The sequence below is a fragment of the Hydra vulgaris genome, chromosome 13, assembly GCF_038396675.1.
Source record: "Hydra vulgaris chromosome 13, alternate assembly HydraT2T_AEP".
NCBI lineage: Eukaryota > Metazoa > Cnidaria > Hydrozoa > Anthoathecata > Hydridae > Hydra > Hydra vulgaris.
This window is the reverse complement of record NC_088932.1, coordinates 33,196,535-33,219,714: the sequence shown is the minus strand read 5'-3', so window position 1 is coordinate 33,219,714 and position 23,180 is coordinate 33,196,535. Positions and strand designations below refer to the sequence as shown.

At 25.3% G+C, this 23,180-nt stretch overlaps 1 protein-coding gene across 1 annotated transcript; it reads right to left on the bottom strand.

Moving 5' to 3' along the window:
- Positions 1-3,032: 3,032 nt before the first annotated feature.
- LOC105845945 (tropomyosin-1) lies at positions 3,033-12,684 on the bottom strand. Its single transcript, XM_065816724.1, has 6 exons — positions 12,545-12,684; positions 8,031-8,282; positions 7,822-7,892; positions 7,259-7,397; positions 3,368-3,437; positions 3,033-3,239 (listed from the first exon to the last, which is right to left on the bottom strand). Exons 1-6 carry the CDS (start codon positions 12,656-12,658, stop codon positions 3,157-3,159), a joined length of 729 nt encoding a protein of 242 aa, XP_065672796.1. The 5' UTR covers positions 12,659-12,684; the 3' UTR covers positions 3,033-3,156.
- Between the last annotated feature and the right edge of the window lie 10,496 nt (positions 12,685-23,180).

Sequence of the window (23,180 nt, the reverse complement as noted above, 5' to 3'; positions counted from 1 at the left end):
GATTGCTTTATCCTCTGCAATAATTAGCATCATACAGGACTTCAGGGGTCCATTAATGAAGCTAATTATTGCAGAGGCCATAATGTTATATGGTAAAAACTTGGCGATTTCCATTTAAAAAATTAATTTTTATTTTATTAAAAATTTTTTATAAAACTTAACTGGCTTTTCAACCATATATAATATGATATGGTTTTAATAACAAAAAATAGTTAAAAAATTAACTTTATTGATTATAAGTTAAGAAATTTACTTAATTACGCCCAAAGCAACCAACCATTTTATTGATATATTTATCTATGAACTAAATTTTAAATAGTTGTCTTTATTTTTAGGTTTGTATAATTACTAAACCAGGCCTGTAGCAACAAAGCCTGCCTCCCCCAATAATAATTTTTCAAATTAATAATTTTGAAGTTAGTTTTTTGAAAATAGCAAACGATTACAAATGAAGATATAAAATAAAATAAAAAGGATAGAAAAGACCTAATTTGTTATCTGTATTTTCGACATAAGTTCCTTTGACAAAAAGTTTTGAACTACTACTATTTGACCTATTGCCCCCCCCCCTCCTTCCTTGACAGTGGCGGATTAAGGCTATTTTTTTGTAGAAAAAATGACTAAAAAAAAAAAAAGGTCCTTAAAACCATTTCGCGGTCCCTTAATCCAGCACTAATTTCTCAATTGTTTTTTTTTATCTGACTGCGAACAGCAAATCATTCATATCTTTTTAACCAGATATGCAATTAACTTCAAATTTTCAGAGTCGTTTCTTTATAGATAGAACTGCAATATCTTACTAGAACTAACCTTAAACTTATTTCCATTTGAATATATTTATATTTTACCAAAGGTTTTTGCATCGAAAAAATCCTTTAAAATTAATAGTGCTGCCATTTTAAAAATAATTATTATTTAAGTTTTTCTTGCAAGTTTTTGTTTATTACACTATAATCCATCAGTGCGGTAAGCTTTAGCATGTAATGTCATAAAAAAGCTGAGAAAATGTAGTTTTCTTTTTTATTGATTTTTCTGCATTTAATGCTGAACCAGCATAAAAAACGGTAAATAAAATTTTATTTCAGCATTTTAAATTAAATTAAGCATTATTTAGCCTTGCTACTAATTTTGGTATGTAGAAAGAGTTAAAAAATATACTTTTTTTTCCATATAACCACCTTTAACAGAATGTGATAGAGAGTACAGGTGCCACGAAAAACAGGTGGAAAAATCTAAGAGTTAATAAAAATAGCTTTATTGATCAACATTATGAAGCAGAATGTATTACATATCGTCGCATGAGAATTATAGGGTTCTATCTGCATTTTTTAATGTTAAAAGAATCTAACATTAAAGTTTTAATTAATAATTATTAATAAAAAAAACAACTTTAAAAATATTATGAATAATAATATATTTTTAATAATGAAACCATAATAACATAAACGACTTGTAATTTATAACTATAAAGAATAATAGCATTAAAACATTTTAAAATTAAATATCTAAAGTTAAGTTCTCACAACATAAAAAAAATGCAGATAGAACCCTATAATCCTCATGCGACGATATAACAGTGATGATTTTTAGTAGGTTTGATTGTGCAAAAAAGTTTATGTTCTTAAAGTTTTTTTTTAATTGCGTTTTTTTAGCAATTAACTTTTTGTATATTTTTCAATTTTTTAACAAAGATATCTTTTTAACTGCTTATTGGAATTTTTTCAAATTTTTAGCTATTATTCTTGTGTGTATTTGTGATGTGCTGAACCAAAGATAATTAACTTTTTTTATATTGAAGTATTAAAATTTGAATTTTAGAAAGCTGTACTTATACTTTTCATTGATAGAATTTAATGATTTTAAAGTTATTAAATATTTATTGTATAATTTTTAATTCGGCACATTTTTTGAACATATATAAAACTACTTATAAAGTTTGGTTTGTAGAACATGTACGGTTCTCAAGATATTCTTGTTAAAGAAAAAAGTCCATTTTTCGCCTAAATTTTGCTAATTTATTTGTATTATTGAGCAGGGGAGTGAAAAAAATTATTTCTGTATTTTTCGGAAATGATTTAATTTAACACTTCAGAAAAACATAAATATTCCCATATAATATCAAGTTTTAAATTTTTTTGCTCTAAAAGGGTTCTACCACCTTAAATCAGTTTTTCTGTTAAAAATATTCAAAAATGTTAGTATTTCTTAAAATTGTATCTTGTTCTCTTCTAACTTCTCCTTTAACTTTTTTTTCTTATGTCATCACGAGTGATTGTCAAATTTGAATCTTTAGAATCCAAAGTTGGGCCTGAATACAGTTTTAGAATTCGGTTTAAATTAGACTTTAAAACAAATTCTAAAAAACTGAACTTACTTTATTATTATTGCGTTATTTTTAAAAAAAGTATTATCAAATGAAACATATTGCTCAGGAGAAAGTCATTGTTTAGTTTATTTTTATAACTTGGTTTTAATGTCTTGAAAATATCAGTAACATGCTTGTTCTATTGATTCCCTCGTTTTGCTGCACCACAATTTATAGATTTAAATTAAATTTATAAATACGCAATTGCAAATCATGTATTTAATTAAAAATCAAAAAACAGCAACATCGAAACGCTGACGCAAAAGTAACAACTTCGATAAATATAAAACTTGCTATTTTCCTATACTAAAATAATAGATTTAACCTCAATATACTCAATATATAAAAAAAAAAATCAAAAATAAATCATCCAAAAAAAAAAAAAGGTTTTATATTAATATTTGATTTACAAATTATTATAATGAATTTATATATATATTATTCGATACTTCAGTGCTATAATTCATCAAGTCCAAAGACGCAAACTTTTTTAAAGCAACACAAAATTAAGCTAATAGGTTAATTAGAAGTTTTAAATATATTAGAAATAAATATTTGTAATATATTAGAAATAAATATTTGTAATATATTAAAAATAAATATTTGTAATAGGCAACATATTTTTTTGTTTTTTTTGCTTTTCGCTAAAAAAATATTTTGAAATGCAATCAACACAAATATCAAAACTAGTGTTTTGGAGCTTAGCTTATAGCATTGAAGTAAAAAGATTCTATGTTACATTTTAACATCTACTAATCATACATAAATAGAATGTTTTAAAGTTAACGTATCTATAGTTCGGATAGTTCCTGAATGGTGGCATCTAACTCTGCCTTCGCCCTTGTGTATTCATCTTTAGCAGCTTGTAAGACACCTAAAATTGAAAGGTATTACATAAACAACAACAACAACAAATGATAGTTACAGTAACATATAAATGAATTTCATAAACGTTTATAAATTATAAAATAAATATAATTATAAATGTTAAAACAAAATCACCTTCTAGCTCAGTCATTTTTAATTCGAGGTCTTCTTCTCGTGCTGCAGTTCTTCGAACCCTTTCTTCTATCTGTGATGAAAAACGTTTTAAATAGAAAGTAATCCCAATTAATCGGGTCATAAACATTGTTACTTAAAAGTATTAAAATCTATTATTTAGTTATTAGTTAGTCCACTCAAAGTTAAAAAAAATTCCAGCGCTTATTACTTGGATACATTTGGATATGTTTTTCCAGAATTTTGGTACTGAAACCCATATCCTTTTCCAGCATCAGTATTAAAAAAGTACTTAAATTCCAGCACTAATGATATTTTCGAATTGATACAAAAGATGTCTTAAAGACAACCACTGTACTTATAAAACAAAAGCAAGGACTTTACACATTTTTTTAAATTTAACTAATTTCAGAATTACTAACTAATTAAACTTAATGAAACTCTGAAGAGTCAGTCATAACAATGACTGAAGGACAAATTTAAACAATTTACTTAAAAAAAGCTAAAAACAAAACAAAATATTCATGACAGCTAACAAATAACTATTTAAAATAAAGAACTACTTGTAAGCTATACTTGTAACCAATTTTCTAGTTATTATATCAAAAAAACTCTTATTGAAGTCGAAATCCATTTAAAGCATTTTTTATCTTAGTTAAGATTAATAAATTGCAAAATTTCTCAATAAATCACAAAATCAGAAAACTTTAAAGGAGAAAAAACTTAATAACAATAAGATATACTGAAACAAAATAAGACAGTCATTTGTTAATAAAAACTAACTTAACCATTTTTTAAGCATGTTGAAAATAAAAATTATCAAGACGATTCTTTGGATGAAAGAACTTATAAGATTCTTGCTTTTTGGTTTTGACTACATTATACATAAAATCTTTAAACTGAGAAACACCAAGTCACATTGCTGTGGTGATAAAATCCTAAAACTCATGAAGTACTTAAGTAAAGTTTTCAAATGATCAACCAATTAAGGTTTTGTAATCTCCATCAAGACATTAGGATCAAAGATACTGGATGCTCTTATCAATGAATAATTTAATGGAGATTTGTTTTTCACCATTGAAAAAACAAATTTCTTGGCCACCTTAAAGAACTCTTTGCTTTGAGACAATGTTATCAAATTATTCTTTTTCAGATGATGTAGTTCTTCAGAAACAGAAAATCCTGCATTAAGCTTTTCATCAGGTAACAGATTATTAGTCAAAGAAAGATCCAGAACTTTTAATCTTTTTCAGTTTCTGCTTTTAAGGACATCTGGTTTTGCAATAACGTCAAGCAACTTTATTATTATTTCCTTTACATCAAACTATATGAAGGGTGCAAGGGGAAAACCGGTGATGTCACAATTTTTTCATTTTAAGAAAACAATAAAAGAAAGTTTGAAGAAGCTACGCTTAGTTTCATAATTTCTTTTTAGGTTTTAAATTCAGTATTATCTGTTAATTTTTTTTGATGATTTATTTAATTGCAATGCAGCAACATACTTGTTTTGTACAACACACTTGATTTATTTAATTGCAATGCAGCAACATACATTGCAAAGCAGCAACATACTTGCTATATAGTAGGGTGATTAAATCGAATAATCCGAAAATGTGACATTGCTGGTTTTCCCCTTGCACCCTTCATATAAATATGGAACCATTGAACAGTCTGTCTGGTATTTGCTCAAAAAAAGTTCAAATATATTTGCAATATAAGCAAAGAAATGTAACTTGGGAAGCATTAAGTGATCTTGAAGTGTCTTTTTTAATGTTTCAAAGTTTTTACATTTAGTAAAGCATTCCAGAAAGAGAATAAATTTTTCATTTTTTCCACACTTCCATCAACAGGTTAAGCACCTTTTTGTTTTCAACTAATTTAAAAATCAAATACCATTTAGAAACATTTTAAATCATATCTAGATATATTGGTTCTCCTGTCAATACTTTTGTATCAGTCAGCGAGTTAGATGTTTCACAACAAATGTCATCTGTCTTACTATAATTTGAATGGAGCTAGTACAGTAGAAGTAGTTACCTTGTTGATCAGAAGTTAAGAGAATAGACAAAAGAACCAGTAACAGACTTATAGTCTTCTCTCCTTGCAGGATTATTATGTAAAATATAATAGGGGGCATTCAAAACTTTTTTCAGATTTCATTTTGTGAAAGCCTCTCTGCCAATTTTAGATTGATATTTGGACCATCCATTGATATATTTTTTATTTCCAAATTTTAACAATATCCATGAAATAAGTTAATAAGTCTTGGTGTGTTGTATGACCTAAGAAATTTGATCTAAAATTTTAAATTTAAAAAAGACATTTACATGATTTCTATTAGCATCCCAGAATCTAATATAAATATCCATTTCAGAAGTTTGAGTGACCTCATTTAAACTCACATCAAAAGAATAGACATCGATGTCTGACAATTTTAAAATTTTTACCAAAACTGATTTAAAATACGGAGCTAAGCCATGATTTAACTTGTATAAAGTTTTGATTGAATCCATTTGAAATCATGAAGCTATAGCACTGTCCAGAAACATAGCTGTAAAAACATAGCTTAAGTCATTATTTGAACATAGAGAAAAACCACTATCCACATTTTTAAACTGCCAAATAATTTCAGCTTCAGTAACGTCAAGTTTTTGACACACAAGTCTAATGTCTTTTGTTTTTCTGTACTTTCTGACTCATTAGAGTCAGAAAAGACAGATGGTATAGAACTTTCTACAGTAATAAGCTATAGCATAAACACAAAACAATATCAAATGTTAGCAGTGTAAATAGATAAATGATAAAATAGTCTAGTCTAAAAGAAGCCTATCCTTATTTACATATACGTCCTAGGCAGGAAACAAGGCATTAAATTATTTCCTGCTTAGAATGAAGCTGGATCTACTTGTTTTGTTAATGGCTTAGCAACTCTTTTTGTTATCTCATAATATATGGTACAGCAGGTAATTTAGTACAGTACTAATGTAGGGTACAGCTCTAAACCTCAATTTAATGGCTCTGAGGCAAGTAATTGAAGGATTTGCTGAACTCTGGTAGTTCTTAGAAAAACTGACTTCATCAATAGCTTTAAAATATCTAAGTATGACACTGTCATGTTGTTAATGCTTTTAGCAATGACATTGTGGAGGCCACATAATGAGCCTTTTGCTACAACTTTATATTTATTAAAAGTAATAATGAAACTGTATAGTTTTATTAAACTATTGCTTGTGCCAAGTATTACCTATATTCAAAATTTTACTTCTCTGCATAAAAAATAATGTGCATTTAATGTAATCTGTTATATTTAGGCAAGCATAGAAGCTTTTATTTCCTAATTTTCTTGAAAAATTCTCCTGAAAACTTTTTTTTCTATAAACATTTCTTTGCACAGTGTTAAAATTGTCCTTGGCTAATAATTTGTTTTTGTTTCCAGAAATTTCTGGGATACCACAAGATTCTGTAATGGGTTTCGCAAAACAATATTCCTATTGATGAATAACAATACTCAAACTTTTAAGTTTTTTACTTAACATCTTTCACTACTGACTTATCATGAAAACCATTGACCCAATCCACTGCAAATCCAGATTATGACATATTGTCAAAAGGTTGCATTTCTTTTTCTTGACTACAAATGAAATGGCTAATGGTCACTACTCAAGAAAGCTATTATTTCTTATTTTACTGTACACATTTTATTAAAACCTCATCAATGTAAGCTTTAGAAATAAAACAACCTTTGAGAGAAAAAAAAATCTACAAGTTTAGATCTGTCCTAAACTTATTTTGTCATACTTCTTATTTATAACTAGACACTAAGTGGTTCAAAAAACAACATTTTTGAAATATGAATATGGGACCCATTAAATATCAATCATAAAATTAACTTACCTCTTCAAGTTTTGCATGCATTTTTTCTAACTTTTCATCTGATGATTCCATTCTAACTGTTGCTTTACTTTCATTAATTTTTGAACTCCTCAGCATGTTGCCGATTTGAATCATCTCTGGTTCTAATTCCCTGACACGACTTTAAAAGACAACAAAACAATTAATAAGTGAATTTATCAAAAACATCAAACAAAGATGACGCATTCAAAAATTTTTTAAAAAGATTATGCCTACGAAACACTGAAACAATATAAATTTTTTAGAATATTAAAGGTAATAGACACTTTTCAAAACACATATATAATAATACATGCACAATTTTCAAAAAGTAAAATAGATAATGCAAATACTTTATAAAATTTTATAAATGCAAATTTATTTCCATTATCTTGCAATACTGGTTACTTCAAAATCATAGACAAGGTATTTGCACTATATTTTGAAAATCCACAACAATGAAAATGGAAAAAAAAAATCATTGAATCAGAAAATTAAATAATAATAAAATTAATTAACAAATAATTAATAACAGTAAGAAAATTAACAATTCTAAAACATCATACTGATCAAGATCAGCACATCTTTCTTCTTCGATATCTTGTTTTGTTTCCAAGTCAGCTATTTCTTTAGTAACCTACAGATCAACGAGTAAAAGGAACCATAAAGAGAAACCATATCAGTCTTAAAAATAAACAAGTTTGAACCAAAATCAGCCTAATTATTTTACTCACAAAAAATGCGCAAAACTAATAAATTCAAAGTCATAACTAACTTTTTCTAATTTTGCTGTAACTTTTTCATTTTTGGCAAGTAACTCGCTTAATTCTCGCTCTAGACGCTGTAACTGACTGCTTCCTGCATTACCACGATGTTCTAATTCCCTTTTGACTCTTAAACCCTCATCTTGGTTTTTTTCTGCTTCAGCAAGACTAAGCTTCAATGATTTTTCTCTCTCATCAGCCTCATCAAGTTTATCTTCAATGGAAGTTTTTAACTTTATTAATTCTTCAAGTTTTTCTTCAACCTTAATAATATAAAAGCTATTAATCAATAAAGAAACAAAACAAGAAGCAATTTAAATTATATCATCACAGGCTTGGCCAGGAAGACATGCGATTTCAAGGCCTTATATGACCACGCAAATAACATTTTGTTTTGACAATTTAACCACGGTTTTTAACAAACGCGCTGAAAAATTGGTTTTTAAGTACGTTGAAAATATATAACATCAACACGTTTATCTTTATTAACATTTTTAAATTAGCAAAACGTTTTTAAATAAAGTAGCTAATGATTTTAATAAAGGATAATTGAAAGTTGTATAAATTTTTATTTATATAACTATATAAGATTTTTTTATAAGTAAATTGAAAAAAGTAAAAATTATTTAAAAAAATCTAAGCGACGACTTTAAACAGAGACAGTCTCTTTAATAAACTTTATATAAGAATTATTAAAGTTAATCAACTCGAAAAGTAGAAATATTTTGTTGAGAAGAAAAAAAAAGACAAACTTTTTTGAAAGCCGTTTGAATAAAATAACTTGGATCTTTACTTATGTTTTTATATTGAAACGCATTTAAATAAATTAACAAATCACTGCTCATGATTTTTTACAAAAATATTAATGAATAATAATATATATTTTTTTATATTTATATAAGCATGCATTTTTTATTATGTCTTTAATTTAAAAAAAAAATTATATCAACTTTTTAAATAAACCATTTAACTATTTTTTTCTTTTGTGTACATTACTGCAAAGAATTTTGAAGATTTTTTTTTTAACTTTTAAATGTGCGCATTTGTTAAATAATTGTTAGATCTAAGTTGTTACTTAAAAAGCTTTTTGCATAATATTATAGTATAAAAATATTAGTAAAGATAAACGGTTCAAAGTTATTTATTCCAAACATAACTTAGATGATCTTATTGTAGTTTTTTTTTTTATTTAAGTTTTGGTTTTATTTTTTTAATTTAGTTTTAGTTAATTTATTTTTATTTTATTTTTTATCATTTTTTTACGAAGATTTGTTAGCTTCTTTTACAATAAATTTATTTTAAGCTTCTTTATAGTAAAGATAATTTTTTAGCACGTTTTTAAAATATATACAAACTTTCAAAACATATTAACAGCTGTGGTCAAATTTTTTAAATCACAGAGTATTTGCGTGGTCATATTATGAAGTGAAATAGAACGCCTATCTGGCCAAGCTTATCATCATCACCATTGTCATCATCGTCATTGCCATCGCCATCGCCATCATCATCATCATCATCATCATCATCATCATCATCATCATCATCATTATCATCTTAAAAATTTAATATTTCAAATCAATACTTCTAAACAGTGATTAGCAGAAATATATTTTGTCTATATATGGACAACATTCAAAAAATAGGAATCAACCAACAATTTCTCATATCACGAAACAGTATAGCCATTAAATTCACAACAAAAGATTTCATGTTTATCAAAAAGGAACCAACTGCAATATTCACTGCTTATATGTTGTAATACAGCTTTAAAATGATGATTTTAAGTGACTTTCAGTGGTAAAATTTTTTTATAAAATTTCATTATTTCAGTTAGAAGTTTTAGTAGTTGGCTCTTTTATATTGAATGTTGTCCATATTAGGTCACATGATTTGTTGTAAAATAATTTTAATTAGTTAAAACTTTTTTTTAAACTGATTTAAACATGTGAACTTTGGTCTAAAAGCCTATAAAACAAAGTTTAAACAGGTTTTTTAAGTTAATGTAGTATTTACTATTTTTATTCCCTTTGGAAACTTAGGTTAAATTGATTAAATTAAATTTCTTGGTTAAATTGTTTTGCAGTCCAAACTGATAAAAAAATACACATCTTGGAAATTGAAACAAAATTAACCAAGACCTTTTGCACTTTTTCAAAGACTTGGATTCTTGACAAATACAAAGATTCTTCAAGCAATATTATTTAACACATTAATTGCTAGACTAAAATTTTTATTATTCCCGCATTCTTTATAATTAAAACAATATGGAAAAATTACATAATGAATTAGATTAGAGACTTTTTGTGACATACTCCTCTAAATCTTTGAAAACACTGTGACCATTGTGACCGTATTTTCTTAAATAATTAACAACAACAAAGTTTTTATGTTTTGTTTGCACAAAATATACATTAATAAAATGGCTGGTATTTCGATTCATTTAATGTGTATAAAAACCCATAAATAGACCAAACCATAAAAAAAAATGCTAGGGATTTACATGTTCCACATTATTTTAAGTTTGTATCTCAATTTGTGGCATGTAATGTTGTGACAATGTCATGTTTTGCCATTTTATTTAATTGACAAGGAACTTATAGCTTTTGTTTAAAAACAAAAATTACTTAAAAATACAACTTAACTGATAAGTGTGTTGAATCAACATGATATTTAATACTTGTACTGATGCATTAATTTAAAAAATTTTAAACAATATTTTTGTAATTTGAAAGAATTTAGAGTTTCTTTTTCTATTGTTTATTAAAATAATAATCTAATAAAATAATATGAAGCTTGAAAGATTTTTAGAAATATTCACATGCTTTTTATTTGTTAAAATGTTCATTTTTTTTTTCTTAATATCTTCATGAACTACAGCCATTGGGTAATCTTTTTAAGGATTTATAAGCATGCATGTGTTAATTAAATTTTATTTTAAATTAAATCACTCACTGCTAATAAATTACATAATTATTTTAAATTGACTCAAACTAAAAAAAAAAATTATTTTAATTTAAACCAAGTTTAAAATTTATTTTTTAAAAAGTTAAACCTTTTTTTTTTAGTTGTTAGTTATAAGTAAATTTTTTTCCTTTGTTTGTCAGGTCAAAACAGCTTTATTAGAATCTTTTTTAAAAAGGAAGAAATAAGTAACAGTCAAAATCATTAGAGCAAAAGCACCCTATAATCAAGGAATGCGGAGTCCCAAAAGGACTCCGGCTTTATATCTCTACTTTTTCCAAGTCTGTAGGGTCTAGAAGCTCTAGACATGTTTCTTGACTTATTATCTGCTATAATAGAAAAATTTATGAGATTTAATGACTTGAAACTTATTGTTTTTAAGCCCGGAGTCCTGGAGTCCTTGCCGCCATTATACCTAAAGACTATGGACTCAAAAACAATCAAACGATTGTTCCTCTAACCTAAAAGTCTTAATTTTTATCCTATTAGTAGTCGATAAACTTTTTTATATATATATATTTTTTTGATACCAAAAACTAGGATAAAGTAATCTTTTTGTGACTTTAAAATCCGGAGTCCTTTTTGGGACTCCACATCCCTGCTATAAACATTCATGCTAAATCTAAAAGGAAAGTCCAAACAAATTCTTTTAAGAGAGCATTATGTTCATTTAGAGGTCTAATGACAATATTTGAATTTAAGATTGATTTTTCACCTATTTAATTTAATCAAGCTAAATTTTTAGAAAGAAATAACCTCCTAAAAAATTTTGTGCATACTTTACATGGTTTAAATAGTGTGAGTTACCAATCATTTTTTATTTGTTGAAACTTTATATAAAAACTTTCTTCATATAAAATATTATTTATTAAAAAAATTCATTTATAAAATAAGAGTTTGAAAATTTTCAAAAATGATAGTTTATTCAAAAGTGGATCATTGAGTTTTTTATCAATGGCTTTTTAATACTGTAAATTTATGTTGATTCTATCTAAGAACTCTGTTAACAAAGTTAATTCTATTGAACTTTTCACATTTTTGTGTGCTAAAAACAACAAAATTTTAACTTGAATTTTAACTTAATTTAAAAGTTTTAACTTAATTTAAAAATAGCAAACTGGCTAAGTCTATTTAATTTTTATTTAACAACTTATCAATATAATATATGTTTAAATAATAACTAATTAAATTTAAAAAAAAGATCAAAAATTTTCAAGGATTTATTGTAAAAGAGGTGTAAAACAAAACAAATAATTGAGATCTAAAAACATAATGGCTCAGCAACTAAGCTTTTAATATTTTTGATTCTTATTGGTTTGACTATTTTATGTTTAAAAAATCTTTAAAAGAGTATATATAAGTATATTTATATTGATTAATTACGACATAATAGTACTGTTGAAAAAAAAAAGTTAAACAAAAAGTTCGGTGACTCTATTTTAACCAAATAAGCTTTTTTAGATTAAATAATTATTCTGTCTTAACCCAATTAAAAAAAAAAAAAAAAAAATAAGAAACATAAAAAATTGTTTCAGCATTAAAACACAAACATAATTTTTCTTACTTCATCTGCTCTTAGATTGACAGAATTTAATTCATCTTCTGCCTCTTGTGCAGCCTTTTCTGAATCCTCTAAGTTCTTTCGAAGAGTGGCCATCTTTTTTCTTATTGCTTCCATTTTAAAATTATTTACTAAGGAGAAGAAAAGAATATATTTATTTTGTATAAACAATAGGGAAATTTATCTTAAAAATTAAAAAACAATAAATAAAAAAAACATATATATATATATATATATATATATATATATATATATATATATATATATATATATATATATATATATATATAAATCATCATAATTGACATGAATATTTATATAACATACAATAATTACACAATATAATACACTATATTACTAAAATTATATAATATTTATTTTTTACTCATAAATAATTAAGTATCCAAACAACATAAGTATAACAAACAATCGTCACAAAGTTATAAGCATAAATGAGTTGAAAATAATGTTGTATTTATTTATGTATTGTCATGGTATTTAATTAGTTAATCTTTGAGATTATGTTGTATTCTTGAATGTTCTGGAAAATGTCCAACATCAATGGATTAGTTTACAAAAGTTAACTATCTGATAGCTAAAGAACAAATCAATTTCAACGCTTGTTTCATTAAAAATACTTTAATTTAAAAATTATTTTATATATTAATATTACAATATTAATACTTTAATATTGTTATATAAAATGCTTTAAAAAAAGAACTATATCTATAAGTACTTATGAAATAAACACAAATATCATTTTCATCAATAAAAATATTTATAAAAGACTTCAAAAAACAATGATTATTAACTTATATATATTTAAATCGTGTGTGTGTTTATATATATAAATATATATATATATATATATATATATATATATATATATATATATATATATATATATATATATATTGAATGTTTGGCTGCAAAAGATGACTAATTACATTTAAAAGATGATTAACCATATTGCATGTGATAAATAATTGAATAAATAGATCATTTTTATCTATTTTGCTGTATCATACGAAATTGAGGAACTTTTTCCTTTTTAACATTCCTTCCTGCACCACTGTATATACATATCAAATATGTATGTATATTTATGTATAATATTTTTTTATGCAAGTCAAGACAGATTTAATTAAATACCAACCCATTTGATTATTTAATCAAAAAAATAAATAAATAAACAAAATAAAAATTAATTAAAACTAAAAAGGAAAATGTAATGGCTTTAACAAAAAAAGATATTTATCATACAGTATTAGTTTGTAGACCATAGCAAATTAATACTGTATGATAAACATCTCTTTTTATATAAAATATAAATAGAGATATTTTATATAAACCACACCAGCAACATTTGCAAAATACTTTGCGTTTTGAATCATTTACTTTCATTATAGTTATGAAAAATCAGAATCTTAGATTTTTTGTGAAGCTGCATAAAATTTTTTTCAAATAAACTTGAAAAAGTAAAAAATTATGAACATGAATAACTATTATCATGAACATTTGGTAGCATAATCATTGTCATTAATTGCTTTACCCGAACTCCTTTCCTGATCACATCATTTATTCATCTTCCTTGTCTTTGTTTATATCAAACTTAAAAAGTACATTGTTTAACACCACTATGTTAAATATTGTATTATAAGTTTGATTTAAACAAAGACAAAAGAGATATTTAACAACAGTGTTAAATATTGTAATATACATACATACAAATATATATATATATATATATATATATATATATATATATATATATATATATATATATATATATATATATATATATATATATACAACCCATAGATGTTGTCCGAAAGTTTTTTCCATAATTTGTTGACAAAAAGTAAAAATTAAAATGCAAGACCGGAATTTTTTTTTTTTATTAATTGACTGCCTGCCCCAACCAAACCCTCAGTCGATGTAGCAACACTCCCTTGCGGGTCAGGCTAAAAGATAGTAGATGTAGCAGCTCTACCTTGCGGGTCAGGCTATTTGTCAGTCGATGTAGCAGCACTTCCTTGCAAGTCAGGCTATTTGTCAGTCGATGTAGCAGCACTCCCTTGCGAGTCAGGCTATAAGATAGTCGATGTAGCAACACTCCGCGCATGATTTACAGTAAAAAAAAATAAAAACATTTTATTAAAAAAATTAAAAATAAAAACATTTTATTAAAAAAATTAAAAATAAAAACATTTTATTAAAAAAAATGAAAATAAAAACATTGTTTATATTGTTAAAAACATTCAGAATGTTTTTAAAACATTCTGGTCAATTAAATTTGCGTTTTTGTGGTTTTTTTAAAAAACGATTTATTTGTAATTAAATTAATGGTTTTTACTTTCGTCCAACACGCAAATGTTGGACGAAAGTCAAAAGTAATTAAAAGTGACGTATGTGTTGGCGTAAGAATCACTTTTTTCCTTCCGCTCTTCCCAAAGACAACAAACTATATATATATATATATATATATATATATATATATATATATATATATATATATATATATATATATATATATATATATATATATATATATAGACACACACACACACACACACACACGTATATATACTATTTCAAATCATTGTCATATACTTATAAACCGAAGAAATCATTGTCATATACTTATAACAAATGAAGAATTAAATATAAAATAACCACATATGCATTTTAGAATTTAAAATCTTTAATAATCAAATAATATTTGACTACGTAATGTTAAATATTATACTTTTTAAGTATAATATTAAACACTTTTTTTTTAAAGTTTGATTTTAACAAAGACAAAGATATTTAACACAGTGGCATTATACACACACATTTGTTTATGCTTAAACACTTAAGCTTATCACAGATGGTAAATAATTGACGCTTTGTACTACCTAATCTTATTTAAGCATTGATCATATTTTAAGAATAAAAATCATATATAATTTTTTTTTTAATCAACAGCCTATATCTAAATGTATTAACTTATATTTCAAAAAATAAATGAAAGTAAATACAATATTTTTGATGTAAATTAAATTTCTCTTCTGTAACCATAACAAAATAATGCAAATCCATGTTTTGGAGTTTATTAGCTTTCAGAGATCAGTACACCAACAACTTAAAAAATAAAAAATTATTTCAATATTTTTTTCTTAGTTTTTAAGTTTTAATTTAGCTATACAATAAAATATTCCGATTTGGAATATTTTATTTTATTGTATAGCTGAATTTTCAGAAAAAAAAAATAAAAAAAAAAAAAGAACACTTTGCTTTTGCCAATCTAATTCATATGTAGATATGACATACTAAAAACAACTAAAAAATATTCAGCCATATTTTGAATATTTGATCCTTCTAATTAAAGAAGGTTCTCTAAATTTTCATCATCAGAAGTAAACTTAAAGTAAATTTGAAGTTGCATTTTTTTTAAATATCATCAGTGTAGCCTCTATTAACTACAGATAAAAAATGACTAAAAAACTAGTAGCTAAAATGAGGAACCAATTTGCAAATCACGTTAAGTCCAAGTAAACTGATTTCGAAAAAAAGTAAATAACTGAACTACTCATAGTTGCGAATCAACAGAATTTAATATTTTCTTTGCTTATTTTTAGAACAAAAAAACTCTTAATTAAATCTACTTTCTAAAGAGATGATAGATTTCAGTATATAGAATGTGGAAATAGAATATACTCAACTTTTTTTTCTTTGTGACTTTACACATTTTGCATATGGGCTCCTCAAATACATTTATTATTGAAAATAAATATATAAATATGTAAATTTTTTTTTTAATTCTAAATGTAATTTCTTTTGTTTACACATTTATATTAGGTAAAAAAAACTGGCAAGCAATAATTATCTCTGATTATAGCTTTGTTAAAAAAATTCAGCCTTCTAAACATTTAATCATCATCATTTCATTAACATCATTTAATTATATTTATTAAATTAATTATAAAAATGATAAATATAAAATTCAAAACTACAAACTTTTCATTTATCACCACATTAATATTTACTGATAAACTAATCACAACCTTAAAATATTAAACTTTTGTTTGTTAAAAAGATAGATAATTTTATATTATACACACACTAATTTTGAATGTTATGGGCTCATTACAAAAAACATTTTTATTAACATAGTTTGTACATATAAAAATAAGTACAGTCAATAAACCTACTGTGAAGAAAAAAATTCACAACATAACATAACATGAAATGACTAAAATAATGCGAACAACAACAAATAAGAAATCTTTTAAAGTGTTTATAATATGAACATCTGAAGTTTCAGAGGCTTCATTGAACAAGAGGTTCCATTAAGGTCACTGTTAAGTGTCATTTAGTTATAATTATCAATAATTAGTTGATATTTATAGTCATTAATGTAAAGAGCTTATAAAAAAAATAATCAGCTGTTAACAATTGACTGGCTTTATTAGATTAAGCAATTCTAGTTAATTACCCAATGAATTATTTAATAATAAATTACTATTAACAGCTGTGATTTTAACTCACTTTTACAACTTATTTCTTAATTTTATTTAGTAAGCCTAGAATTTGAAAAATATAGAATCTTATTCCTGTAAAATTTCAGATTAAAATTTTCAAACACTGTTTTGATTTTGTTGCTTTCTATGTCCATTTCTTCTGATAACTTCATTCAACTGTTTAAAGAAGCCGCACAAATTTAAAATGGTTATAACTGTTCTTTTTAACTTTATAAAACTATTCAAAATATTTAATCATCAGAAAAAGATTGCAAACCAAGTTTATGGATGTTAAGTTCTATGTCTTAAAAAATCTTTAATTTCTTAGTAAAAAAGTTAATATTATTGCACGTAGCAATAATATTAACTTTTAATTAATATTATTGCCATGTGCCTAAGGTATTTTTATATTGCAATTTTGGATTTTTTGTGAGAAACTTGTATAAATAAAAATATATAACTTAAGAGAAAAAAACTACCTTAATGAAAGTGAAAATACTTTCTTTGCTAACGCACACACCCACACCCACACACATGTGCAAACACACAGTGTAAACATAAAAGATAACCTTTCTTATTTTCTCATGATCCACTACTTTAATGCTGTACAATAAATCATTTACACACACTTATTAATCCTAGCCTAAACTCGTTTCTTGCTAATTTGTAATCACATTTTTTAACATTTTATAACTTCATAACAATATAACAATACTTTAATGTGAATTTGAATATATTATATAATCTTTTATAAATTTACCAATTATAACAAGTTAATACATAATAAACGTCCTCGTTCCTTATAAAAAGTTCCATACATGACTTGAAAAATAAAAAGGCCTATACAATTAACAAGATATTAAAACAAAATACCTATTCGTACATTTCCAAACAATTACAAACGTATACATTTTACACCCTTAGAAAACAAAACTTTTCAAAAAATTGTAAAACTAAATTATAAAAAGCGTTTTAATTTATTTGTACTAACTTGTATATTTTTATTTATGAAAATTAGAAGTTTTAATAAATTATTTCACATCATCGTCACACACTTATAAACAAAAATGTCTGCTTTTTAAATACTTTAACAAGAAAAATGAATGATATTAAATGTCTCTATAACAGCTTTCAGAAAACAGATCATGATTTAACAATCGAAGAATTAAATATAAAACAACCACATATGCATTTTAGAATTTAAAATCTTTAATAATCAAATAATTTCAAAGCTAAACGCTTGAAATTTTTTATTAAAATGGTTTTAATTTTTAATCTGGTTTCATACAATTTCACTGAGCATGTAAAGATTTTTTTTATTACAAAAAGGATAGAATCCCACGCTATTTCTGGGCGCAACTTATTTTGTTCTCAGTTAATAGAATTTATTTAAGCACTCCAACGTTGAGTCAAACGTTTCTTTTAAACTTGACTTTTTTTTACTTGTACAAATAAAGTTTGAGTAAGGAAAAAAAATGTTTAATTACACGTGACAGAAAGAAATTGAACCAGGGGGATAGTTTGCTTTCCTTTAACTCTTTATTTTAGACTCCTTTTCTTTTTATCCGAGGCAATTTTTAAAACAATTTTATTAAGTCAAACCACTTTGCGATGATTGGAGGCTGGGAACGGTCGAAATTTTTGAACGCTGAGAGATAATACAAAAGAAAAATTTAAATTTAAGAGATATACATACAAACATATGTATATGATATAAAATATCTCCTAAGATAATAAGTATTGATATATACTTTTTGTTTACTTTAAGTATTTTCATTTAGATTAAAGAATAGCACTTTTCTAAAAATTTTCTAAAAAGAAGGATAAATCACAATAAAATTGGATGGAATAGTAAGACCGGAAATTAGTTGCTGAAAACCTTCTATTAACCAACTAGTTCAATCTCTGACTTAAAACTTTTTTTAGAGCTTTTTTGTTGGTAAGCTATTTATTCCGTAAAAACATCACTTCTGGAAATGCAAAATTAGACTAAAAATGTTCTAATTTAACACCAGCCTATCGAAACATGTTAACCCACTAAACAACTCCTCGTATGTCAAGTTCAGGTTCGGCACTAGCAATTTTAATAGTCATTAAAAAGTGATACACTCTTTGCATTTTCACTTAAAGTGAGTTGACATCCTTAGCGAATTTTTTTTTATATATAGCTTATCAGATAAGTTAGTCCAAAATACTTGAAGGTTTTTAAAGAGAAAGAAAAAAAAAGATTCAAATGGAGAAAAAGATGGAACGAGAAAAATTAAGATTTGTGTTGATAGAAAAGGGTGGGATTTTGTCTCCAGATGTAGTAAGTGGTAGTTTCTTTAACGGAGGGACGGATAAACTGTCCCATCGGACAAACAGGATTTCCCAGAAGGAAATGAAAGATTTGAAAAACAGGTTCTATTATCAACTTGACAAACAAAGTATTAAAATGATCCATTTATTGATCATAATGTCTTTTTTATAAATAAAATGGCTCGTCGTCTATAATCAAAATCACGTAAATCCGAATTATATTTTTATTCAGAACACGTATAAAACAATTTAATTCTTGTTTTTTATTAGTGAGTTTATTTTTCAAATTTTTAAGGCCAGTTTATGCTGAAAGTTGTTGAAGTTTCTTTGTTGATACATGAGCGTAAACAACTTATTGAAATTGGAGGGCTATAAAAAGTAGAAGTGCAAACAATATTATGTGCAGAACTCATTTTTAGGGTGTCGCAAGGACTTTAATGTTAGCAATACAGAAAAAAATAAAATAAGCTCCCTTAACCCTAACACTTGATTCTTTTTAAGAATCAAGTGTTAGGGTTAAGGTAGCGTATTTTATTTTTTTTCTGTATTACCAACATTTTAAATCTTATCTATTCAAACAAAATTTAAAGAAAAAAAGAAACGGTTTATGAAGTTATGTTTTGAAAAATAATTTTTTCAAAATTCAAGATTTATTGTTAAAATTGTCCAAATACAGTTTTTCTGCCCTTTTTGTTGTTGTGTGTATTAAAAAGCATACACTAGTTCAACCGTGATTAGTTCATGGTAATTCTTAACCAAGTTAAGACTAAGTTTAATTAATTTTCAGATTTCTACGAATAACTTCGTTTCAACTTGTTTGGGGTTATTCCATAAGAGATGAGCCAAACCTTTGCGGGTCGTCATGTCAGATTTTCTTGAAATTTACACCTCATGTAGATTTAATGAAAAATAGATTAACTAAAACATTTACTCATCTCAAACCATTTTAAAGTTATCACACTTTAAAAAAATTAATTTGGGTAATTTATTGTCATTTTCAAAAACACTTTATTTTTAAAGTCATATAAGTAAAAAAACTAGTTGTATTAAACACTTAAAAAAATTATTATGATGCTAGTAATCTACAAAATTTCAATACTAATAAAGCGCATAAAGGTGGAATGCATCAGGAAATGTAACATATATGCTGCTTAATGAAAATATAAGTGGTAGGTATTAGTTCGGACAAATTTTGTAACATTTGATTCAAAAATATAGATGTTAGATCTCCCTAAAAAACCCTCTTGCTGAAAAACGTGAAAATTAGGTCCATTTAAGGACCGAAAATTGATATTGCACAGTATTGTACACTAAATTTAAAACACGAAATTTTTAAGAATGTATTCCAATATGAAAAAATACTGCAAAGTTAATTTTGTTATGTCTTTTAATTTTTGAGATATCTGAACTTTGAATTATCGAAATAGGATTTTGTAACTCAGAATCCACCATTTTGAATTTGCTAAACAGCCTATATTTCGGAAACGAATCATTACTTAAAGGTAAAAATTTGTATTGTTATTGTTTTTTAATCAAAGAAACTCAAAAATGAAATTCAGAATAACCATGAATTTCAGTGAAAATCAATTTATAATTTTGAATTTGTTTAATATTTTTATCAATCAAAACAATATATTTTCCATTTTTATTTGAATGTTCTGCTTGATAACAGTAACTTTGCTTTATCTGATAGCTACCAAATGTGATGTATTATTGCATATCATCTATAAAAAACTCTAAGAAATCATTTAAATCTAATGCATCAATTGGTTCAATTTACGTTTTACTAATTTTGTATTCAAAATATATGATTCCAAGTCATTTTTTATTTTATTTTTTATTTTTCATTAGAATTGCAATTTTAAGATATAATTTTTTTATCGGATATATATATTAAATGAAAATAGTTGATCAAAGAAGTGGCTATTTTAGCATCAGTCATTATACGAGGAACCATTGTATTCCTTATACTTTCCAAAGATTTACAAATTTATTTAAATATACCATTAACAGCCTCAACAACCCATTTGCGTTTTGTAACAAGCCTAGTATGGTTAGTTTGTAAACTAGTTAACTGACTTTTCAAACAAAATTTTTTAAATTTTTCATCTTTTTAAATACTTTATATGTAGTTTCCAATTCATAAGTGATATCTTTAAAACCTCTAAAACAAATAAATCATTGGACTAAACTAGTTCTCTTACGTCTATTTTGCTTTAAAAATTTCACTTAATATTGTTGCGTCATTAAAAGTTGCAGCAAAAGGTCCAAAAACATCAATAATAAAACTATTTGCAATGGATACAACATAGGCTTAACTAAATGTCTTTCTTTTTTGACCTCTGTAGAGTTTTCGTTGTAAAGAATTGTTTGAACTTTTTTCACAAAATAAACAGGTACCATCGGCTATAATTGCTAGCTGTTCGTCTTTTAAGTCAAACAAATCTTTGATCATATCTGTGTTATTTAATAGTCAATATTTTTGTGATCGTGGTTTTGCTCCCTGTTTTTTACCCAAAAAAATCAGGGTAGGTAAAATCGGCAGAGCTAAGCAGATTGGCTGAGCAGCTCATTTATTTGATACGAGCGGTAAAGTGGATAATAAAATTAGCTGAATTCTTATAAGTAATCTGAAAAATAATTTAATGGAACAAATACTAGAATTATTGTATTGTAATCTGCCAAATGTAATATGAAAAATTATGCGTTTCATATTGAAACTTTATAATATAAAGAATCAACAAAGGTACAACATATTTATTAAAAACATTATTAATAATTAATATAATACTACTGATGGTATATTTATTTTATCATCTAATTGTAACATGTGATTTGCCGAATTATATGCAGATCACATTAGAATGCGACAGATCATTTTTTTTATTTATAAGGCGTTTGCTACCTTACACAAAAAACATTTGTGCACAAGACACAAGTTTCTAAACATTAGATTTTTTGCCGATTATTTATTAGAATTCAGCTGATTTTATAATCCACTCAACTGTTTGTACCATATAAACGATCAGCTAAGCCAATCTGCTCTGCCAATCGTACCTACCAACATAGTTAGAATCAAGCGAGGCTCTTATCTGATAAAAAAAAATAAAGCAATTATTTTTTGAAATAACAAACAACCAAATTTTGATCAAGACCAATCTTTAACCAAAAGAGATGAATTTCAAGAGTTTTTTCTTTCAAACGTTTAAAAGACGTTTAAAAGACGTTTAAAAGACGTAAAACGTTTAAAAGAGTTTTACCAATTATAGAAATTCATCTTTGGTAAAACCTGTATTTTAGATACAAATTTCAGTTGTTACGCTAGTTATATCACTAAACTTTGCAAATATAAATGCTGTTTTCGAATATCTAGACCAAAAACTTTTAAATAAATTTTGTATCAATCTTTCATTTAAGATTAAAAATTTATTTACCAGTGATATATTATCTAAAATTCATCTTTAATCCACTTACTATCTGTAAAATGAAACTGAGACATAGATAAAAATATAGTTGTTTTATGAAAACATCTAATATCCCTTCATTTTTATTTTGATAAACAGAGTCGAACTAGATACACATTTACAAATAAAACAGAACCAATGTGAACTTGCAATTCTATCGATTTCTATATTAATCGTATTTTCTTCAATAGGTGGTCGCAATAATCACTGTCATTTTCTTCATCAACATAATTGTATTTTTCAGAATCATTATCAGTACTTTTAGAACTAAAATTGTCATTATTTTTAAGAACAATATTAGGATTTGATTCGTATTTGGAATTAACAAGTGTATTATCACTTACTAACTGATCTCTCTAAACCCTTCGATTG

Coding starts and splice junctions, on each gene's coding strand:
- LOC105845945 (XM_065816724.1), bottom strand. CDS start 12,658: ATGGAAGCAATAAGAAAAAAGATGGCCACTCTTCGAAAGAACTTAGAG. Junction 7,398..7,821: donor AGATGTGCTGATCTTGATCA/GTATGATGTTTT, acceptor TGTCTTTTAAAG/TCGTGTCAGGGAATTAGAAC. Junction 3,438..7,258: donor TGCATGCAAAACTTGAAGAG/GTAAGTTAATTT, acceptor TTTTCATCACAG/ATAGAAGAAAGGGTTCGAAG.